At 33.1% G+C, this 19,481-nt stretch overlaps 8 protein-coding genes across 8 annotated transcripts; 6 read left to right on the top strand and 2 right to left on the bottom strand.

Moving 5' to 3' along the window:
* Nucleotides 1-2,806: 2,806 nt before the first annotated feature.
* RO3G_09858 (uncharacterized protein) lies at nucleotides 2,807-4,042 on the top strand (the record flags this gene model as incomplete). The annotated part of the gene is made up of 7 exons (XM_067664443.1): nucleotides 2,807-2,831; nucleotides 2,877-3,060; nucleotides 3,119-3,467; nucleotides 3,502-3,513; nucleotides 3,700-3,835; nucleotides 3,894-3,930; nucleotides 3,979-4,042. The coding sequence occupies 7 exons, from the start codon at nucleotides 2,807-2,809 to the stop codon at nucleotides 4,040-4,042; spliced, it is 807 nt and encodes a 268-aa protein (XP_067520544.1).
* Nucleotides 4,043-4,152: 110 nt separating this feature from the next.
* On the top strand, nucleotides 4,153-5,005 carry RO3G_09857 (uncharacterized protein; the record flags this gene model as incomplete). The annotated part of the gene is made up of 2 exons (XM_067664442.1): nucleotides 4,153-4,348; nucleotides 4,455-5,005. 2 exons carry the CDS (start codon nucleotides 4,153-4,155, stop codon nucleotides 5,003-5,005), a joined length of 747 nt encoding a protein of 248 aa, XP_067520543.1.
* Nucleotides 5,006-7,162: 2,157 nt separating this feature from the next.
* On the top strand, nucleotides 7,163-7,836 carry RO3G_09856 (uncharacterized protein; the record flags this gene model as incomplete). The annotated part of the gene is made up of 3 exons (XM_067664441.1): nucleotides 7,163-7,183; nucleotides 7,236-7,749; nucleotides 7,823-7,836. The coding sequence occupies 3 exons, from the start codon at nucleotides 7,163-7,165 to the stop codon at nucleotides 7,834-7,836; spliced, it is 549 nt and encodes a 182-aa protein (XP_067520542.1).
* Nucleotides 7,837-8,406: 570 nt separating this feature from the next.
* On the top strand, nucleotides 8,407-9,647 carry RO3G_09855 (uncharacterized protein; the record flags this gene model as incomplete). Its single annotated transcript, XM_067664440.1, has 5 exons — nucleotides 8,407-8,540; nucleotides 8,592-8,671; nucleotides 8,729-8,889; nucleotides 8,940-9,149; nucleotides 9,198-9,647. 5 exons carry the CDS (start codon nucleotides 8,407-8,409, stop codon nucleotides 9,645-9,647), a joined length of 1,035 nt encoding a protein of 344 aa, XP_067520541.1.
* Nucleotides 9,648-10,235: 588 nt separating this feature from the next.
* Nucleotides 10,236-11,368, top strand: RO3G_09854 (uncharacterized protein; the record flags this gene model as incomplete). The annotated part of the gene is made up of 3 exons (XM_067664439.1): nucleotides 10,236-10,526; nucleotides 10,578-10,701; nucleotides 10,752-11,368. The coding sequence occupies 3 exons, from the start codon at nucleotides 10,236-10,238 to the stop codon at nucleotides 11,366-11,368; spliced, it is 1,032 nt and encodes a 343-aa protein (XP_067520540.1).
* Nucleotides 11,369-11,906: 538 nt separating this feature from the next.
* On the bottom strand, nucleotides 11,907-12,285 carry RO3G_09853 (uncharacterized protein; the record flags this gene model as incomplete). Its single annotated transcript, XM_067664438.1, has 3 exons — nucleotides 11,907-12,027; nucleotides 12,086-12,212; nucleotides 12,267-12,285. The coding sequence occupies 3 exons, from the start codon at nucleotides 12,283-12,285 to the stop codon at nucleotides 11,907-11,909; spliced, it is 267 nt and encodes an 88-aa protein (XP_067520539.1).
* Nucleotides 12,286-12,765: 480 nt separating this feature from the next.
* RO3G_09852 (uncharacterized protein) lies at nucleotides 12,766-15,152 on the bottom strand (the record flags this gene model as incomplete). Its single annotated transcript, XM_067664437.1, has 13 exons — nucleotides 12,766-12,793; nucleotides 12,847-12,989; nucleotides 13,044-13,252; nucleotides 13,314-13,414; nucleotides 13,462-13,762; nucleotides 13,823-13,888; nucleotides 13,939-13,980; nucleotides 14,027-14,216; nucleotides 14,268-14,433; nucleotides 14,483-14,502; nucleotides 14,554-14,623; nucleotides 14,676-14,716; nucleotides 14,772-15,152. The coding sequence occupies 13 exons, from the start codon at nucleotides 15,150-15,152 to the stop codon at nucleotides 12,766-12,768; spliced, it is 1,758 nt and encodes a 585-aa protein (XP_067520538.1).
* Nucleotides 15,153-16,375: 1,223 nt separating this feature from the next.
* On the top strand, nucleotides 16,376-17,100 carry RO3G_09851 (uncharacterized protein; the record flags this gene model as incomplete). The annotated part of the gene is made up of 4 exons (XM_067664436.1): nucleotides 16,376-16,464; nucleotides 16,524-16,603; nucleotides 16,798-16,900; nucleotides 16,989-17,100. The coding sequence occupies 4 exons, from the start codon at nucleotides 16,376-16,378 to the stop codon at nucleotides 17,098-17,100; spliced, it is 384 nt and encodes a 127-aa protein (XP_067520537.1).
* Between the last annotated feature and the right edge of the window lie 2,381 nt (nucleotides 17,101-19,481).

The following is a 19,481-nucleotide window of genomic DNA, read 5'->3' as shown; positions in this document are numbered from 1 at the left end:
GTTTTCTGGTAAAATCTCATTTTATTCATTTCCTACTTTTTCTTTTTCATGATCATATAAAGCATGTTACTTATAAACTATCTTTCTCCAACTTTTATCTTTCATTATTACCTTTTCTTCTTAAGCCCCTATTGTGCTATTGTCAAACTGTACTGAGTCGGATGATGACAAAGGGAAAGTGGCGCTTTGACTTTTTATAGTGTCAATTTCCCTGCATAGCCCTCTTGCATCTACTTTAGATGGCTCGCCCTAGTTTGCCTACCCAAAAGGAGAACTGTAGAATGGGGATGAGACTTGCAATATTTTGGTATTATATGCCTTTATTCTCTAGTGCTCGAAGATAAAGGAAGAAATGGTATAATACAAGGAAGAAAAGAGTGAATTGGTTATTCGTCTTTATATAAGCGCCATGCAAGGACCCGGGTCTGGTATAGGGATGGATAACCGAATTTACTTTTAAAATGAATTGTACTGACAAATCAGCACATAATAATACTCTAAAGATTTTTTTTAGAAAGACTAAAACGCTCTAACGATTAATCGGTTGGCAATTAACATCGTTCCTGTTTTTGCTTGTCGTACCCCACAATTGACTTTTACCTTTTTGTTTCAAGTTTATAAGCGGAAGAAAGAGTATATTTAACTATTTGCCACCTTAAGTAGTCATTTGTCTTAAAATTAGATTCAAAGCTAGGCTACGGCATTGATATATTAGTGTCATAGCTAAAAAAACACTGGAAGTAAATTTATTGTGAAAACCTTTCTTGATTTTTCCTTTTCTTTTTTTTTTTGTTGATATTGATATTGTAATAAGTTGACCGTACTCAATTAGGAAGAAAGAAGTAAGATTATACAAGCATCAGAAGCTTGAATTGAACAATTAATGAAGGGCAAAAATTTAATGTCAAAAATGCGAATTCAAAGCACAAACATTAGGACATGTATATTTATTAAATAAAGATTACTGAACAATACAATGAAGAATGTGCATGGCTTAAAATAGTATCTTAAATGTAATGAATTGAAAGCTATTGTTTGTCTCTTTCAATTTGAAAGCCTAATCAACTTTTAATCTGAATTCGAACAAAAGTAACATCTTATAAAACAAATTTAAAGAAAAATAAACGTGTCTTGCACCATCTTTTACAACTACCATATTGAAGCATGACTGATGGGGGATACTAACAAGTCCTAAGCTTTGGTTTCATTTTGCTGCACCTCAGCATCTACTATTTTTGATGTTAAATAGAAACTATGCAATCTTTAATCGTTATTTATAAAAGAGTGTCTCTCATGAAAGACTATTTTAGCAAACCCTCCTTTATGAAGTTACTGTATCTGTATATGTAATATTCAGTAGATAGTTGAATGTTTCAAGTAAGAGGAAAAGGTAGAATCGAATTGTAACTGAAAGCTTATATAATATAACTAAGAAAGTCTTGAATGATGAGCACGAAAATAAGACTTATAGAAATGAACTTGAGCAACAATAAGGTTAAAGATAAAGATAAGATAGTAACGTTGCTTTTTCAAGTCTGACCATTATGCTAATTACAACAACACTTTCATTTTTATTATTATTAAGAGCAATTCCTTTTCTTTTTTAGTCGATTTCATTTATATAGCACATATAAACGGGAAAAAGCATTCGAGTGGAATCAGGCATTTGATTTAAAAAATAAAATATGAAAGTTTATTTATCAACTAAGCTTTTGTAAAAATAGGTAAATGTGGCAATCAGATAAAATGACTTAAAGCTATTTATCTATAAGAAAAAAGAAAACAGAGAAATTCATGCCGTCTAGTTTAAGCAAGGATTCGGTAAACTATGTCATAAGAATGTGGTATTGATAGCAATGATAATTGTGCTAGTGGCATTGTCTTTAATCACGATGTATCAATATACTTACGCCAAAAATGTTAAAAATGGATATATTCCCCATATTAAAAGAAAAGATACAGAAAAGTAGTTTAATTTTAGATCAATTAGTCCTCTTTTAAGGTCCATTTTGATTGGTCTTAGCCCGGTTATAGTGGATATCATTCATTGTAGTCTATATGGTCAATTTTTTTGAATTCATAGCTTTGTTAATGCTCAATTTTTTGCTGATAACTGTTAGGCAAATGGTTACTATCATGAAAGTGATGAGTTCATCAAACCTAGTATTATTGTCCGTATAGAAGCTGAAAACATAAATTGCCTTCAAGATTTTCAACCTGCTCTTTTTCTTGACAACAGTATCAGCTCCGTATTTGGTTCCCATTTGAATTTCAAGATATACGAAGAATAGCCTGACCGTATTTTGAGTACATACTCGTTTATACATTCTTCCAAGATGACTGATATTATCGTTAAATCTTACAATACTGTTCCCTCTTTTCATCAATTCACCAAAAGCTATGGCACCACTCTCTGTCAGGAAAAAGAAGACTTTATAGTGCCTGCAGCAGAACATCCAAACTGTAGAATCTTTGTTATTCTGTCTGCACCAATTTGTCTATGCTGTCATATCTTATATCTCTATTCCTTTGCTTTTCCTTGATCAGTTGAGCTCTGATTTAGGCAAATTCTCTGTGAGCATTATTTTCTTCTCTCGTCATTACTCTTTCATGTTCATCTTGGCTCCGTTTATTGCTTTTGATTCTTTCACAAGAGTATGAAAATGAGATACCTTGGTGATTTTTTTTAAAGAAAAAAAAATGGATGGGTCGTGTCGCAGTATTATTCTAAAAAAGGCAAATTGTCCAAATCAATCAGATTCATACGTTTTTTTTTTATACATATTTTTCTTCATTTACAGCAGCAATGAAAGACGTTTCTACAAGTGAAGGTATTTTTTATTCTTCGTAAATGACGTTTGCTAATTATAAAAAAGACGATTCCAATTTACTTGTAATTATCATTGACACCAATCCTTTTGCATGGAATGATTCGGCCAAAGCTGAACTTCCTTTGTCCTTGGACGATGCATTAAACCAAATACTCATTTACATCAATGCTCATTTAGCACTTAAGCATAACAACAATATAGCAGTAATTGCAAGCCATGTTGGGCACAGGTAAAACGATCAGATCAAGTAATGAAAGAAAAGATTAAAATCTTACATGTTGAAAAAGTCAATTTCTATATCCTTTACCAGACAATCAAGAACCAGCAGAAGGAGCCAATTTCAACAAAAAAGATGCCAACGTGTATCCCTATTTCCAATTTGTAACGGATCAAGTTGTATCCAATCTTCAACGACTATTAAGCAACACAGACACGTCCTTTTTAACAAAGGATATGGGACCTACAACATCTACGATTACAGGCGCATTGTCAATGGCATTGTGCTATATCAATCGAATAACAAAGTTGGATGATGAAGGATATATTAAACCAAGGATATTGGTCTTATCTGTTTCGCCTGATTCAGCCTTTCAATATATTCCACTGATGAATTGTATATTTTCGGCACAAAAAGCAGTAAATTATCACAAATAACTACATGTGTACACAGTGTTATCAACATGTAAATTTTTAGAGCATTCCAATAGATGTGTGTAAAGTATATGGAGAAGATACAGCGTTCTTACAACAAGCATCTAATATAACCGGCGGTGTTTACGTTCAAGTGAATAATCCTCAAGCTTTATTAGAGTATCTTATGGTAAATTAACAAGTGTTGATTAGAGATATACTCATGAATTATGTTTAGATGGCCTTCTTACCTGATAGATATTCTCGTAATTTCCTAAACTTACCAACACAAGATCAAGTTGATTTTAGAGCAGCTTGTTTTTGTCATAAACAAATTGTTGATATCGGATTTGTTTGTTCTGTTTGTTTATCAAGTAAAAAAAAAAAAAGCTATAATTTGCACTATTCATATCATCTTAATCCTTTCTTTAGTCTTTTGTAAATGGTCTCCAGTGTGCTCAACTTGCAAGTAAAGTATAATATATCCATAAAGTGTGTATTCATTTACTTTCTTTAGAACCAAATTTGCTTTCCGGCCAATGCTACAGCCACCCAATAATGGCAGTAAATTAAAAAGATAAAATGTATCTTTGGCTTATTTTTATTGGTCAATAAATATATTTGATTAAATAAAAAAAATGTGAACGTAATACCCCTCCTTCATTTTTTTTCTTTTTATATCTATTCTACAATGAGTCACGAACATGGACCAGGATGTAATCATGGACACGAAAACGAAGGAGGTGCAACAACTATTCACGTAAATGATGCCAACAAAGCACCTACTGTTTATAAAAATATTGCAAGTTACCTTAAAGACGAAAAGAAATCAGGCCTTAAACCAAGACAAGGTGTATTAAATGGAAAAAGATTCGACTATTTCAAAGGTAAACCTATTACATAAAGTGGTGTTCTCAAGTAGTAATTTGAGAATAGGAAAGAGAGCCATCGATGCTTTATTAAAAGAAGAATACAAAAAAATTTCACCTGCAGACCAAGTACCTCAAACTCGCGAAGATGCACACAAGGTATTCAATGAATTAGGACGATTGGGATTCATCTTGCGTGTTGATCGAGGTGAATCCATAAGCGGTAAAGGTTCACCTCGTTTACTTCAAGTCAATCCAGTACAACAAGCACAAGAGGATGGATATTACTTGTGGATTTGGGAAGGAAGCCAAGCTAAACAATATATGGGTGCCGTTTTGTTGGTCATGATTGTCTTTGCTGCTGTTCTTTTCCCACTTTGGCCAAGTTTTATGCATACAGGTGTTTGGTATCTTAGTGTGGGTGTGCTTTGTTTGATTGGTGCCTTCTTTGGTATTGCTCTTATTCGACTTGTGTTGTATATTATTACATACCCCGTATTACCTCGTGGGTTCTGGCTGTTCCCTAATCTGTTTGCTGATTGTGGTGTGGTTGATAGTTTCATTCCTTTATATGGTTTTGATGAACCAAAACAAAAGAAATCCAAAAAGTCAAGTAATAGTAATGGCAGTGGCAGTAGTAAAAAGACTGCTGTTGTCAGTGAGAAAACTGATTAATAAAAAAAAATTTAGAATTACCAACGCAAAAAAGCATTTCATTCTCTACAAACAGAGTTTCTGTAGTTAGTGCGGGTTAGTCATTGAATAGACTTTATATAAAAAAGAACTGGGCACATACTATCCTTTTCTTTGAATAAATACACCCAATTTCTTTTTTTTTCTCTTTGCAAAAGATCAGCATCAAGTTACTTTAAGCAAACAATGAATACAAGCATTCATTTTAAGAAGAATATGAATTGTAAAATATCTAAAAGTTTCAATAAGCCATCCTTCCTTTTTTTACATTTAGTTTGAATTTAAATTATAGTTCACACTTTTTAGTTCATTATGTATAATCCTCTCATTTATGAGATCTTTTTTGTTTTTTTGCGTGAGAATGCGTGAATATACAATAAGTTTATGGCTGGTTATGACTCAATTTCTCGTCAAACAAGTAACACAAAATAAAAAATAATCTTTTATTAAAGCACATTGGATGGAAACGATTTTATTTTATTTGCCATATTAATAAAGAGATATTATAATTTGGAACTATGCAATTAGACATATTTTAATCAAGTTTGATTATATATTTTTACTACATGGATTTCATTTATGCAGCCCCTACAATGTGTAAAACCTTTGAAATCCAGCCTTTTAGTTACTATATTGAAAATGACGGTATGAGACGATGAGTTTCTGTTAATAAAAAGACAGGATAATTTGGATCATACAAATCTTTGAGAACATTAACAACGTAATTCTATATAGTTTTGCAGTTATTGCAGTTCAGATTACATTCGCTTTCTTGCCTTTTCGCGATCTTTTACTTTGCATGATTTTTGTAAATCTTTGTAATCCACAGTTCATTACATATTTCTTTTTGAATGTTGGCGTCAATACTGAGCTTATTCTATATGCTTTAAATTTATTAAATATATGATACTATAGGCTCTTGCTTTCTTCCCCCCGCCCTTAGCTGCCAATAAATCTTTCAAACTACACTGAACATATACTATTTGGTATTATATTTAATTCAGAATGAATGGATAATGAATCTGTTTAAATTGTTTACATCTTTTGTTTAAACAAAATCAGGGTTCAGTTTTGGTGTGTTTACTATCAAATGATGCTTTGTTTGCATATGAAATTATTGGTTGCGGTATATTGTATAAAAATAGTACCATCTGTAAAATGCTAATGTGAATATTTGCGCCATATTTTATTCATTAAACACTTGAATCTTGTAGATTACTCAAGGTCTTGATGTTATATATCTTAACTGTGCACAAATAAGTTTAGCAACTTGCACAAGTTTGATTTCTCATTGTTTAATTTTATAAAGATGCAGTTTGTATTCACTGAGCTCCATCTTCTGTTATCTCACAGCAATGAAGTTCAAGAGTTTCATTGACCGTCAATTTCTATTTAATTTTAATTGACTATAAATAAGGAGATAAACTGATGATGAATGACATAAATGCTTATAAAATTTAAACAATAGAAAAACGACGTATAATAGGTTACAATGGCCTATAAACCAAAAATTCATTATAAGATACTAATGTGTCTGCTTAGCCTTCTTAAAATATTTCTAATTGACTAAAAGAAGGCATTGGTGCTGGATTACAATGAGTGAAATCCATTTTGATTGTTGGAATTGTCCTGGTTTGCTCTGTATTTGACCCAGAAATTGCTACATTTAATCTCAGATAATCCAATAATAGTTAATATTATCCTATATTTAAATCTCAATTCGGTTCAAGTCTATCCTTTGATAGAACAGTTCAAGAAAAAAAAGGCAATTGAGATTTTATAAACTAAGATTCAGCGAATTATAATAAATCCGATGTGTTTCATTTTCTATTTTTTATTAACATCTAAAATCTAATTGAAGGCGTAAAAAGCACATAAAAGCTCTTCTCCTAAGCCATAGTTCAATCTATTTATTCAAAAGTGGCTTTGGTGTTAAAGAAGAGGAACTACTCGTTTTTTTTTGTTGTCCCGAAAAATAAGACCGAAATGAGAGATAGGAAAAAAAAGTTTCGGGAAAAAAGAGGTAGTTTTTTAATTACATCTTCTTTTCTCTCTCTCTCTTTTTTTTTTAAATAATTTGTATAGAAAAATAATTAGCGTGTGAAATCCATTTATACAAAAAAAAAAAAGAGGCAACTAATGGACGGCTATTTCCAATCAGTAATGAAATATAAAATATGTAGAAAAGCATTATATTTATAATTATTATTAGACACTCGCAGCTTCAAGCTTACAATCTAATGTGAACCGAAACACTTCAAATACAGTGACAAAGGTAGTCGTTCATTTTCCACCAAGCAATAAGGAATTCAGCTGTAATGAATTACATACACCGGACGGAGTTTATCCGTTGTTACACGAAACATTTCATGAAACAATTGCACCTCAATTTGCCACTGGCACCCGTTCTTCTATTGTACGAGAAAAGCGACGCCCAGAGACAACGGATGAAGAAGAGGATATAGAGTCATCTTACAGTAGTAGTACTGGAAGCAGTAATCATCATTTTGGATTATCTATGACACCTGTGATACCTATTCCTAATGCTTCACGGAAGCATGTTCGTAATCGATCCTCTATTTCTTCTGTAAGCCCCGGATTGACAATAATAACGCCTTCCCAAAAGAACAATTCATACGCACCCTTTTCACCCTCTTTTCCTCAAACACCCATGCAGCAGCAGTTTGTACCTGGTTCTTTTATGATGAGCTCATCACAAGAGTTGAGTAATACAATCGATCAAGAGACACCGAATAACAGTGTATCCAACGGGGGATCCATTTCTTCCTTGTTTAATAGATCAAATAGTATAAGCAACAATACACTCACACTAAACGGATCACAACAACAACTATCGACATCCATTGGTCGTAGTAACCATATTTTCAGCAATAGCATTAGTAATAACAATAACCATAGTAGCAGTATGACAAGTAAACCAAAAAACTATTTATCAAAGACCAAGTCTACATTTGTATTAAGATTTTTAATACATGAAAATCTACAAAAAATATTATCTGCCAAGACAGATGAAGATTATTACTTGTTTTATAATATTGGATCTAGTTTTATTTGGATGGATAATAAATCCAAGGTAAACTGATATGGTACCCTTGCTGATTAAGTTTGCTCACAAAGTATTAGGATCCACTGTCAAGAATTGTATTCTCAAAGTCATATCCATTATGTCATGACATTAATGAAAGTACGCGATGTGATGATCATTTAGATATTATCATTGGGTTCTCAACAGGCGATATTGTTTGGTATGATCCTATTAGTTGTAAATATGTTCGATTAAACAAAGGGGTAATCACGATTTATTCTTATTCATGGCATACACTCATCATTAGTAGGGAAGTATGATTTCATCTGCTGTCAGCATGATCAAATGGATACCTGGATCGGATGAGTTGTTTATTGCAGCATTTAAAGATGGGTCAGTTATGATTATGGGTAAAGAGCGTGATGATCAAGCATTTGTTATTCCAGAACCAACTTCATGGACCGAATCACAGTGAGTATTTTATGGATTGTATCATTTGCTTTTACTTAGTTGAATGAATAGATTCTATGCTACCAGACCACATAAAAGCTCTAAATATAATCCAATTTCTTATTGGAAAGTAAGTAAAGAAGGCTTAACAGGTAATATTTTGCTTTATGAATCCATTACTATCGTTTTATTAATAAAATAAATGATAGACTTTTCATTCAGTCCAGATGGAATTCATTTGGCATTAACTGGCTCTGATGGACAATTAAGAATTATTGATTATAGAAATGAGAGATTGACCGATATATTTTCAAGTTACTATGGTAAATTAGTCTGTGTTGATTGGAGTCCAGATGGTCATTATATAGTGGTGAGTACATTATTTATATTGTATATAACATCATCATAACAATACCATAGACGGGTGGCCAAGATGATTTAGTGACTATTTGGTCATTTACTGAAAGAAAGATGGTTGCTCGTTGTCAAGGACATAAATCATGGATTACAGGTGTAGCATTCGACCCTTGGAACTGTGATGAGCAAACATATCGATTTGCAAGTGTAAGCGAAGATTGTAATTTGGTTTTATGGGACTTTTCATTAAGTGCACTACAGAAGCCTAAACATGTAAGTTCTTTTGTTCTTGAAGAATGGCTTTCTAATGTATATGTCTAGTCCAGAGGTATCTCTCCTATCTGTTCATCTTCTACTAAATGGCCAACTCCACCCCCTCTACCTCTACAAGCACCACCCAATCTACCTTCATTTTCTGCTTCCACTGAACAAGTAGAAAGAAAGCGATCTTTAAAAAGCCATAAATTATTTAGAGGATTTTCTTCTTCAACAGATACACTCAATTCGACCTCATCATCTAATGGTGGTTTCAGTAAAAATTTTAGAAAAAAGAAGGCAACTAAAAATGAAGATGACGGAGCAGTTTTATTAATGGATGAACAAAGATTACCTGTATTACATCCACCTGTTAAAAAGAATTATGCAGCTTTACTTCAGCCTACAACCATGATCACTATACATGCTGATCCTTGTGTCTCTGTTCAATTCACAGAAGATTATATGATGACAACAGACAGAAGAGGTAGAACTCGTATTTGGGGCAGGCCCTAATCATTATACCTTTTTGTGTAATACACTCTACGCATTATCCAATAAAACATTAAAAATCTATCATGCCTCCTCTCTCATACATTTATAAAAAAACCTTGCTTCTCCTTGTTTATCTTTTTTTTTTTAAAAAAATAAAATAAATAAATTCTTATCAATGAAAGAGCAACAAGAATCACCTATCATTCGTTTTTATGTACCACAACAAGAAGAAGAAGAAGGATCAATAATAATGGATGATAATAACAGAAAAATAAATAAAAGAAAGCTTTCACATTCTGCGATTGAAAAGAAGAGAAGAGAAAGAATGAATGATAAAATAGAAGCACTAAAATCACTAGTACCTACATGTAACTCACCATTTATTACACAACAACCTATACATAAGCTGAATGTACTTCAAGCAACCATTGACTATATTCACCAGCTGCATTACACGTTAGAAACCACATTATCTGAAGACCATCCAATCAGACAATCTCTTAATAAAAAGTAGGCGGAGTTGTTATTTATGTAGAACAAAAGAAAGAAAAAAAGGGCTGCACTTTTTTTTTTTATTTTTTATTTTTATCATTTCTTTTCTATTTAAAAATGAATAAAAGAAAAAGAGAAGTAAAGAAGTTGGCAAGAGAAATAGAGGATCAAACTACTTCTCGTGATGCTTCTGGTACAACTTATCATCAGACACATCTTTTTCCTTTAATAACTTTTCTGTTAGACGAAGATAACATTGATACTTTAACTGTAGAAGATATACCACCACCAACAAAAAAATCACGTCCAATGGATACCAACTTATTTACAAGTGAAGAAGAAAATGAGAGTAATATAGCTTGCTTACCACCAGGTATTGAGGAACAGTATGGATTTAAAATTAATCCTGTAAGATAAATAAGACTATTGTATCATTCTAAAGTAGTAACCATAACATAGCCACCTGTTGATAGACCTGTACGTATCTATTGCGATGGAATTTATGATTTATTTCATTTTGGACATGCAAAAGCACTTGAACAAGCAAAGAAGGCATTTCCTAATGTATATCTCTTAGTTGGAGGTACCCTGTAGATAGTATTGGCTTCAATCCTATTAAATATGCTTCTATAGTATGCAATGATATTGAAACTCATAAACGTAAAGGAAAGACAGTGATGACAGACATTGAAAGATACGAAGCTGTCAGGCACTGCAAATGGGTAGATCAAGTCATACCCGATGCACCTTGGATAGTTGACCAAGAATTCCTTGATCACCACAAGATTGATTATGTTGCACATGATGCTGAACCTTACCAAAGCAATGAATCTGGTGACGTCTATGCCTTTGTTAAGGAACAAGGCAGATTCTTCCCCACAGAACGTACAGATGGCATATCCACTTCAGATTTGATTACACGTATTGTACGCGATTATGATGCTTATCTTCGTAGAAACCTTGAAAGAGGTGTAAGTGCCAAGGAGTTGAATATTTCATTTTTAAAGGAAAGAAAGATCAAGACAAAGAAGCATATCGAAGATTTAAGACAAACACTCAAGACTGCTATTAATGATACTGTCTTGCATTGGGAAGATAAAAGTCATGATTTCATTCGAGGTTTTAGTGGCGTATTTGGTGCAGAAGATGTTGTAGATAAATTATGGAAATACAGAAACAGAAAAAGATTAGGTTCAGCAAGTACCAGTACCAGTAGAATACAATCAGAAGTTGAAGAAGAAGAACAATAATAACACCCCTCCTTGTTATATATAAAAAATATATGCGCATACTGTATACATTTATTTTATTTCTATGCCAAATGTGCCTCTGAAGCCATTTGTCTTTCAGCATCAAGCTTTTGATTTTCATTCCACTTTATACCCACTTGTGAAAGTAAATCCATTATATCATTCTCTTTCAAGGCTTCCAACTGTTCTTCTCTCTTACACAACATCATACCAGCAAATGCAAGTGAATTCAGTGAAAGATCCATCTCTTCATCTTTGTATCTAAAAATAGCCTTCTCCTTTTGACGAGGAATCAACATCATAAATTCCTCAGTCATCAAAAAATTGTAAGAGGTCGTAAATTCATCAGAATTTTCACGCAACTGTTGAAACATGGCATCCAATAAGCCAAAAAACATTTGGCTCAAGTAGTCTGTCAAATCTTCCTTTCTAGAGGCTGCACGGATAATATTTGTATCGAGCTGCATAATGACATGCACAAATGGAAGCTTGTTAATAGCATAAATTTGGCCTACTTTTTCTTTAATATCTTCTGACTTTATCTTGCAATAGACTTACCAACATGACGGTCATGAATTTCGTCATAGGCCTTCTTAATAGGTGGCTGAACACTACCATCTGTTTTTAAAGGAATGATCTGTATGTGTTTATGTGCTTGACTAATAACAATAACACGCTTAGTAACTCTTGCTCAATAAATAAAACGTGTTCACGCACCTTGCACCTGAGTTATCACCACAGTTATAAAACGCAAGAAGTGGTTGAGAAGAACCAAACTCTTTTATGATTTTAAATGCTTCATACAGATCATTGGGAAAAGGAGGTTCAGTCTGACTCTTTTGCTCTATTCAAAAAATAGTTTAGTTTCAACTCCAACATACATAAAAAAAACACTTACCCTTAGTGACAACAAGCATATGATTAGGAATAACAGCAAACTTGTTCAACAAGAGCAAATGCTCATCCAATTCCTTGACAAGCAAATCAGGATTAGGGTTTATAAAAGGACTTGTTTTTTCCTTATTGTCGTCCCCTTGAGGCTTTTTTGCAAGGGCAGGAGCTAAAGTAATTTGAAACTTACATAATAATGAGGCACACAAATAAAACACGTTTGTATTTATTTACATTTATACCATTACTTTCTTTTTCTATTTCAGTTGTTTCAAAAGAAAAGAGAGCATTGCTTTCCTTGGCAGCTTTAAACTTTTCTTTTACTAATTGCTGAAGATTACTCATATCAAAATATGTATGAAAAAAAAAGGGGCTCAGACTGTAAGGTCAACATTACGACGCGATGATGATTTTCGGAAACTGAATCAGGAACAATGATGAGCCGGCCATTTAGTTTAATGTAAGCTTTCAGAGAATTCTATTTTTATTGTTTATCCAGACATTATTTAATGAGAATCGGCATAGAGATCAAACCTATAAACATATAAAGTTAATAAAAATACAAACAGTAACGTGTTATTTCATACTTTTTGACCAAGCCATCAATCTTGTCAGATGTGTATCCACCATTGATAATATTACGGGCTTCTTGAACTTTACCAAATACATTAAATAAGACAAGACCTACGATCTTTTTATCTCTAACATAGAAAACAAGACCCTTGCCAAACTATAAACACAAATATCAACTTCACTGTTACTCTGAGAAAAATATGTACTTTACCTTTTCATCTTGGAAAGGATTCTTTGCTTTGACAGTTTCAGAAATAGATTGCGTTGAGACAGCAGCAGCGGTTTGTTCTTCACCAGGGGCGGAACGAGGACTATCGGCTTCACTACCTGAAGCAGCAGCAGGTGTATCTTGAGCAGTGGCCTTTGCCCAGATGCTTACAGTGGATAATTGAGAATCGATAAGGCCAACAGCCTCATAACCTGATGTACATTTATTATTTGCAAGGAGAAATCATATATATATACCCATTTATTTACTTACCAATTTCGGGTCCCAAGTCAGACCAAAACATGGATTGATGCTTATAGGCACGAGATTCACCAACCATGTTTTCACCAGCATGGCGCCCACTCAACACAGCACTACAAAAACTAAGTATCAATCCTACAATAAATGATACTACACTTACTGATCGTGGTGTTCAATACGACGACGACCTAATTGAACATCATGGAACGAGACCATATCGCCAGCAGCATAGACATCGCGACGAGCCTCTAATTCAGCATTGACAACGACACCAGATCGCTTTTCATCAATTTCCAATCCTGCTTGCTTTGCTAAATCAACACGAGGTTCAATACCGATGGCTACCACAACATGATCCACAGACAAGGAATCACCATTTTCTAATTCCAGTGTAGTCTTTCCAGTCTCTTTATCAGTAAAGACGGCCTTTACAGCTGATTTTTCCTTTATTTCGACGCCCACTAAATTGGTGTCCAAAGTTAATACAGCGATCAAGTCAACACGTTCTTGTTATGACTTACATTTACGAACACGGCTAGTGGTCCACTTGGTCAAGTATCCAGGGAAAACATTGGCCATGTTGCCATCTTTAGAATCATCATTAGAACAATATTTCTTGTACCATTATATCATTTACCTTCAGGAAAGATTTGAGTCACCTTCAAGTTTTCAGTCTTGGCTATAAAATTGTTAGGCTGAATATCATTTTTGATATCTATACATACCACGATGAGCAAGAGCAACAGCAAGTTCAGATCCCAAAAAGCCGCCACCAATAACAGCGATATGAGCATCCTTCTTGGCAAGTTTCTCTAGCTTTTTAAAATCTTCAATAGTGCGGAAAGTGGTAATGTTTTCATTGTTTTCATCTTGTTGAGGTAATTTCTTGGGTTCACCTCCTGTAGCAAGCAAGACCTATTCACATATTAGTTTATCAAAAAAGAAAAAAAAAGCATGCAAATTTACCTTGTTGTAGTAGATAACACTACCATCATCCAACATGACGGAATGATCTTCAACATTTAACTTGGTAACGCGTTTGTTGAGCAAGAGTTTAATCTTTTTACTTTCCAGATCGGATCCTTCAGCAGTCTTAATCACTTCATACTCTGATACATCTTGATATATGGCGCTTTATAATAATTAGTTACTTCGTTTTCCATTGTTATTATCATACATACTTTCTTTCAGTTCCTTGCCACTAAAGGTACGTAGAGTTAGTTTGGTTATTATTTTTTAGTGAACCTCTTACATCTTTGAAAGCTAAAGTCTCTCCAACAGATGCGTCTTCGGAGAACCAAAGTTCTTTTGATAAAGGTGGTCTATATATTATCTAAGTTTTCTTGCAACATGACATCTCTTATTTTATTTTACCGCATGTAAGGAGCGTAATCTTCTTCTCCGATAATAATAACCTAAACAAGATACATTAATTACGAAAAAAAAAAAGTCAATTCAAGTATTTTTTACATTAGCTTCGGGATCCTTTTCTTTAATAGCTTGAGCAGCAGCAAATGAAGCTGTACCAGCACCAACAAGAACATAAGGTTTAGAAATCTTCTTGACAGATTGTTCTTCTACAACAGCCTCAGGTTCTTCTTTGTTTACAGGAACAGGGGTGTGTTCAATAACCTGCTTCTTCTTTGGTGGAGGAGGAGATGTCAACTTGAACAAAAGAGGACCAAACACGAAAAGTGAACCAATAACCCAAGGAACATTGCTGCCCTCTTGTTTGATAGGTGTTGCTGAAGAAGAGTATAAACGATATCGTTGAGAGCTTTTAAAGTGACTCAAATTAGCTCTTCTTTGAGCAAAACGAGCTGAACGACCTGCACTCTTTAAGAAATTCATATTTCACAGTCAAACAAGGGGAAAACTCGCGCCGACCCAAGAAATACAGGTTTTGATAACATGAGAATTTTGAACTCCTAAAATGAGATCATTTTATTGGCTTGTTGAGTTTTGAGCTCGATCAAAAATCGCCTTCCTCACCTCCACTCTTTCCCGGAAAACGATTCTTGGATTGATTGCCTCAGAGCTCACACTGATCTCTATGACACGTCATTCTCTCCTTACACATTCACCTTTTTTTTTCGCTTTTTGCCCTTGCTTCCATAAGAGATTTTTTTTTAGTTTCTTTTACTTCTCATTTGATCTGGCTTGGGCACTTATGGTGTCTTTAAATAAAACTATTGTTTAATCGTAATAGTTGAAAATACAATAGTCCCAACGCCAATGAGTGCTTTTACATTGAAAGTTGAGAAATAAAGCCTGAATAGTTATAAAGGGAGGTGTTTTTTTCTTCGTAAGTAGTTTTTTTTTGTACTCAAAGGGCGATTTTTGATGCTTCAATCGAAGATTTTCTTTTTTTTTTTAAAAGAGTACTCACACCTGTCCCAGCTTGCATACTACAACTTAACCACTGAGCCATATTGGCTTTTTACTCCAAGTTTCCTTTTTTTTTTGTTTGCAAGAACCTTAGCCCAAGTTATGCATCACTTATCACGCTTGCCAACAATGAAAGAACGAATAGATGTACTCCTGTTGTTGTTTCAAGTTTAACTCGGCCTTATGCAAGCATATGTATTTATTGAAAAGATACATCAATATTGAAGTTGAGGTTCTCTCAAGAATGGAAGCATTGCTCTTCCAAGCATCCATTCCAGTTCTTGCTAATACTAGTGTCAATAATAATATTTTTGATAGTGTTTCTTCTCAAGATGTTGAACGTTCTATTTTGAAGAGAAACATTCGACTAGAGTTAGATTCTTTTCGACATCTCAAAAGAAGCATTACTGCAATCAGCGACTATGACATTCTCGACAACGTCTATAAAAAACTTAAATAAGACAAATAATTAGACTCTGCTGATAACTCTAGAAGAATGAGGACTCAAAGAAGCCTAAATAATTAATTGCTTTCGTCATTTGAGGGGCCAAAATAAAGGAATGCGTAAGTCATCACAAACGTCACAAAAATGCAACTTTTTAATGCTTTGTTGCTTTTTAGTTTTTTTATATTTTTTAGCTTAATCATTATCCAAATACCCTGTCACCGTAGCTTTCAAATGAGTTATGGCATGCTACCAACTGAAATACTCAGTACTTGGTGACAAGCAAAAAGCGAAAAAAACCAAAACACTTGAAGGGTTTTGTGGTGCACTGTATGCTATTTGACTGATCCTACAGTTCCCGTACTTGCATTGAAAACAAGAATATATAGCAATTCATTTTTGTTTAAGGAATATTCCCCAGAAGAAGCGCCAAAAGAAAGCGTTCAAAATAATTCAAGAGCAAAGCTTGGTATGTTTTGGGTTTTTAATTGTGACAACATTATTAATTTGTAATTTAAATCGCTTAGAAACAAAAGCTCAAGTCTTAGCATTCATGAATGAAGTATACTCCATTGAACCTGTTTCTGATGATATGTACACTTTAAAAATAGCATTGCTTTCAGATATCTTCAGTAGTTTGTTGCAATTTTCGACATATTTTAGATTTAATTGAGTTCTTAAATTGCACAGAAAAAGAAGTAATATTGGTCGCCTTAGATTATGCAGGCTTATCCATCAATGTTACCGACTTGAAAAATTTCCTCAGGTATATAACAAATAAATACTAGATCGATTGACACCTCATTAATCTATTTTAGCAAGCAAAGGAAGATCGCAAAAATAATAATTGATAGGCTTCCTGTCACATCTGAAGTGGAAGTTTTTGAAACGAAGCTGTTGATTCAAAATCAAAGCATGATCAACAAGTTTGATTGTAGACCACGATCAGTACAGAGATCGTTATAAAAATAAATTTTTAAATAAATTATCATAATGATATCCGCTTGAAGTTATGCATTATTTTCTTCATGACAGCATCAACTGCGGGTTATCTTTGCTCGCAATGTAATTGTTGTATATCGATCTGCGGCTCCATTAACAGCTTATACTTCATGTTAATTTCTTTATTTACAAAATTAAAATAAGGTCTGGTTTATAGTTTCGGTCGAATACATAGTATTAAAAGATGAGCGAGAAATGGAAAAGAATAAGGAGCATTAAGCAATTTGATTCAATCCCCTTTAGCTCGAGCGCTTACTCAATCCTTCGTAGGGATTGCTGACTATATTTTCAATGGACTTGTACATGTGGAAGGAAAATGAAGTTGAAATTTGTATTTTAAATGCAATTACGGGAAATGTGGGTGATGTAGGACAGTAACTGATTGTAGTTGACATTAATAAATATAAGTCTTCATACAAGATCATAATTAAAATAAAATATAAGTTTATTCAAATAAGATTATACAATCAATTCCAATTAACCATATTCTTGTAGAATATGTATTGTATTAATGAGAGTTCTTTGATAAGAAGAAGTATCAACTAAAATAACAAAATCCAATCCAGTGTCAGGAATATTGCTAATCTTTCACATAATTGAAATAACGCGTAAAATAACGTTATTCAAATCAGTGGGGAATTCCCAGAATAAAAAGCATAATCTATGACAGACATACAAAAGAACAAATGAAAGGTTTTCACAATCATAATTATAGAAGACACTTAATAAAGTGCTCTAATATTTGAAGAACTCTTATTGTAGAAGATATCAAGCCGCTCACTCAACAAGATATAAATATCTGAACTCAATTAGAATAATTTTTACTTTAACTTAAACAGAGATAAAGATCAGTCTTACAAAGTACTCCAGCTGTTTCTTGAACTTTGTTTTTACCTTTTTCTTAATTTATTTTACCATTATACAACACCTGCCTTGGATGAGATTGCCATCTATCAAATCCAGAAAGATCTACAGAAAAGATCTGTGTACAGTTCTCTATGTTAATGTTTTTTTGTATTTTCGTGATAATTCACTGTTTCATAAGCTTACATCCTTATTATTCCTTGTTCTGTTTGGAGTTTTAACGAACATTAAAATTTTCATCCATATAAAAAACAATAGAATTTCAGATTAAAATACCAAATGTATTTAGCTTTTAATTGCGCTCACTTTTCACTTGTGTAGTATATAACAATATGGAGAGCATAATGTGAGTGATTAGGACTCGAGTAAGATATGGCCTTTATCAAACTCTATTAACTCTGATGATTTGTGATCCCAGACTTGAAGCATAACAGTTTTTTTTTTTTTTTTTTTTTTTTTTTTTTTTTTTTTTTTTTTTTTTTTTTACCTATTGCAGAAAATGCTGTGCTATATTGGTTCAGAAAAATAATGAAGCCAGTGTGTTGCGATTGTCATCTTATGTTCTAGGAGATCAATGAACCACATATGATAAACAAAGTTTTTAATCTGCTTGGTTGGATTGCCACCGCCCTGACTTGGTAGAAGAATCCATATATCGCATCACAAAAACTCAAGTGGAGAGAAGAAACAGGATGTCCAAGACTGTAAAATTGAAGGTGTATAATAGTTAAAAGCAGCATAGGCATTATATCTTCCTTTGCAGAATTTAACAAGTAGAATTATTAAACTTGGCCATAAAAAAGATTCGATGCGTGTATTATATACAGATAGAGTGTGAAAAATAATAAGAAAGACATATGTGGATACATCCAACTTTGATAAATACATGATAAAAAAAGTTATAAAAGAGTTTCAGTTTAATAATGATTACGATCGAATACTAAAAAACAAAGCGAAATATCGCAAAAATGTTAGATTTTTGAGTGTGTACGGCAATAACACGAGTAAAAAAAACCCCCCAATAGATGTTTTATCGCAATGTAAACGATGTGAAAAGTCTCTAAATATTATATTTTGGTTTTTTGTTTAGTTCTTGTAGAAAACAAAAAAGAAAAAAAGTTATATATTTGTAGTTTGGTAAAAATGCAAACATATGACTGCTCGCCACTTCTGGAATTCTACATTATTAATAGTAGAGTCCCACTAAATTTATTAGGTTTTTGCGTCATGGAGTTGCTTAAATCCAGTTAAATGTTATTAAGTCTTCTTCATGGTATCTCCTTCAACCATAAATCACTGCGACTTTGTCTCCTAATTGATATCAAATGAAGATGATGTGTAACTTTTTTCATGAATGTATAAGAAAAAACAAATTAGCTTTTATCTACTTTTGCTCTTTCTTATGCAACGTACTGCCGTATTATTACTCATGATACTTGACATCAGCTTAGTAAAGTATCATCTTTACATGGATTTAAAAA

Source organism: Rhizopus delemar, genomic scaffold (assembly GCF_000149305.1).
Source record: "Rhizopus delemar RA 99-880 supercont3.7 genomic scaffold, whole genome shotgun sequence".
NCBI classification, from domain to species: domain Eukaryota; kingdom Fungi; phylum Mucoromycota; class Mucoromycetes; order Mucorales; family Rhizopodaceae; genus Rhizopus; species Rhizopus delemar.
The sequence above is the reverse complement of the archived record's forward strand: the minus strand, read 5'-3'. Positions and strand labels throughout refer to the sequence as shown.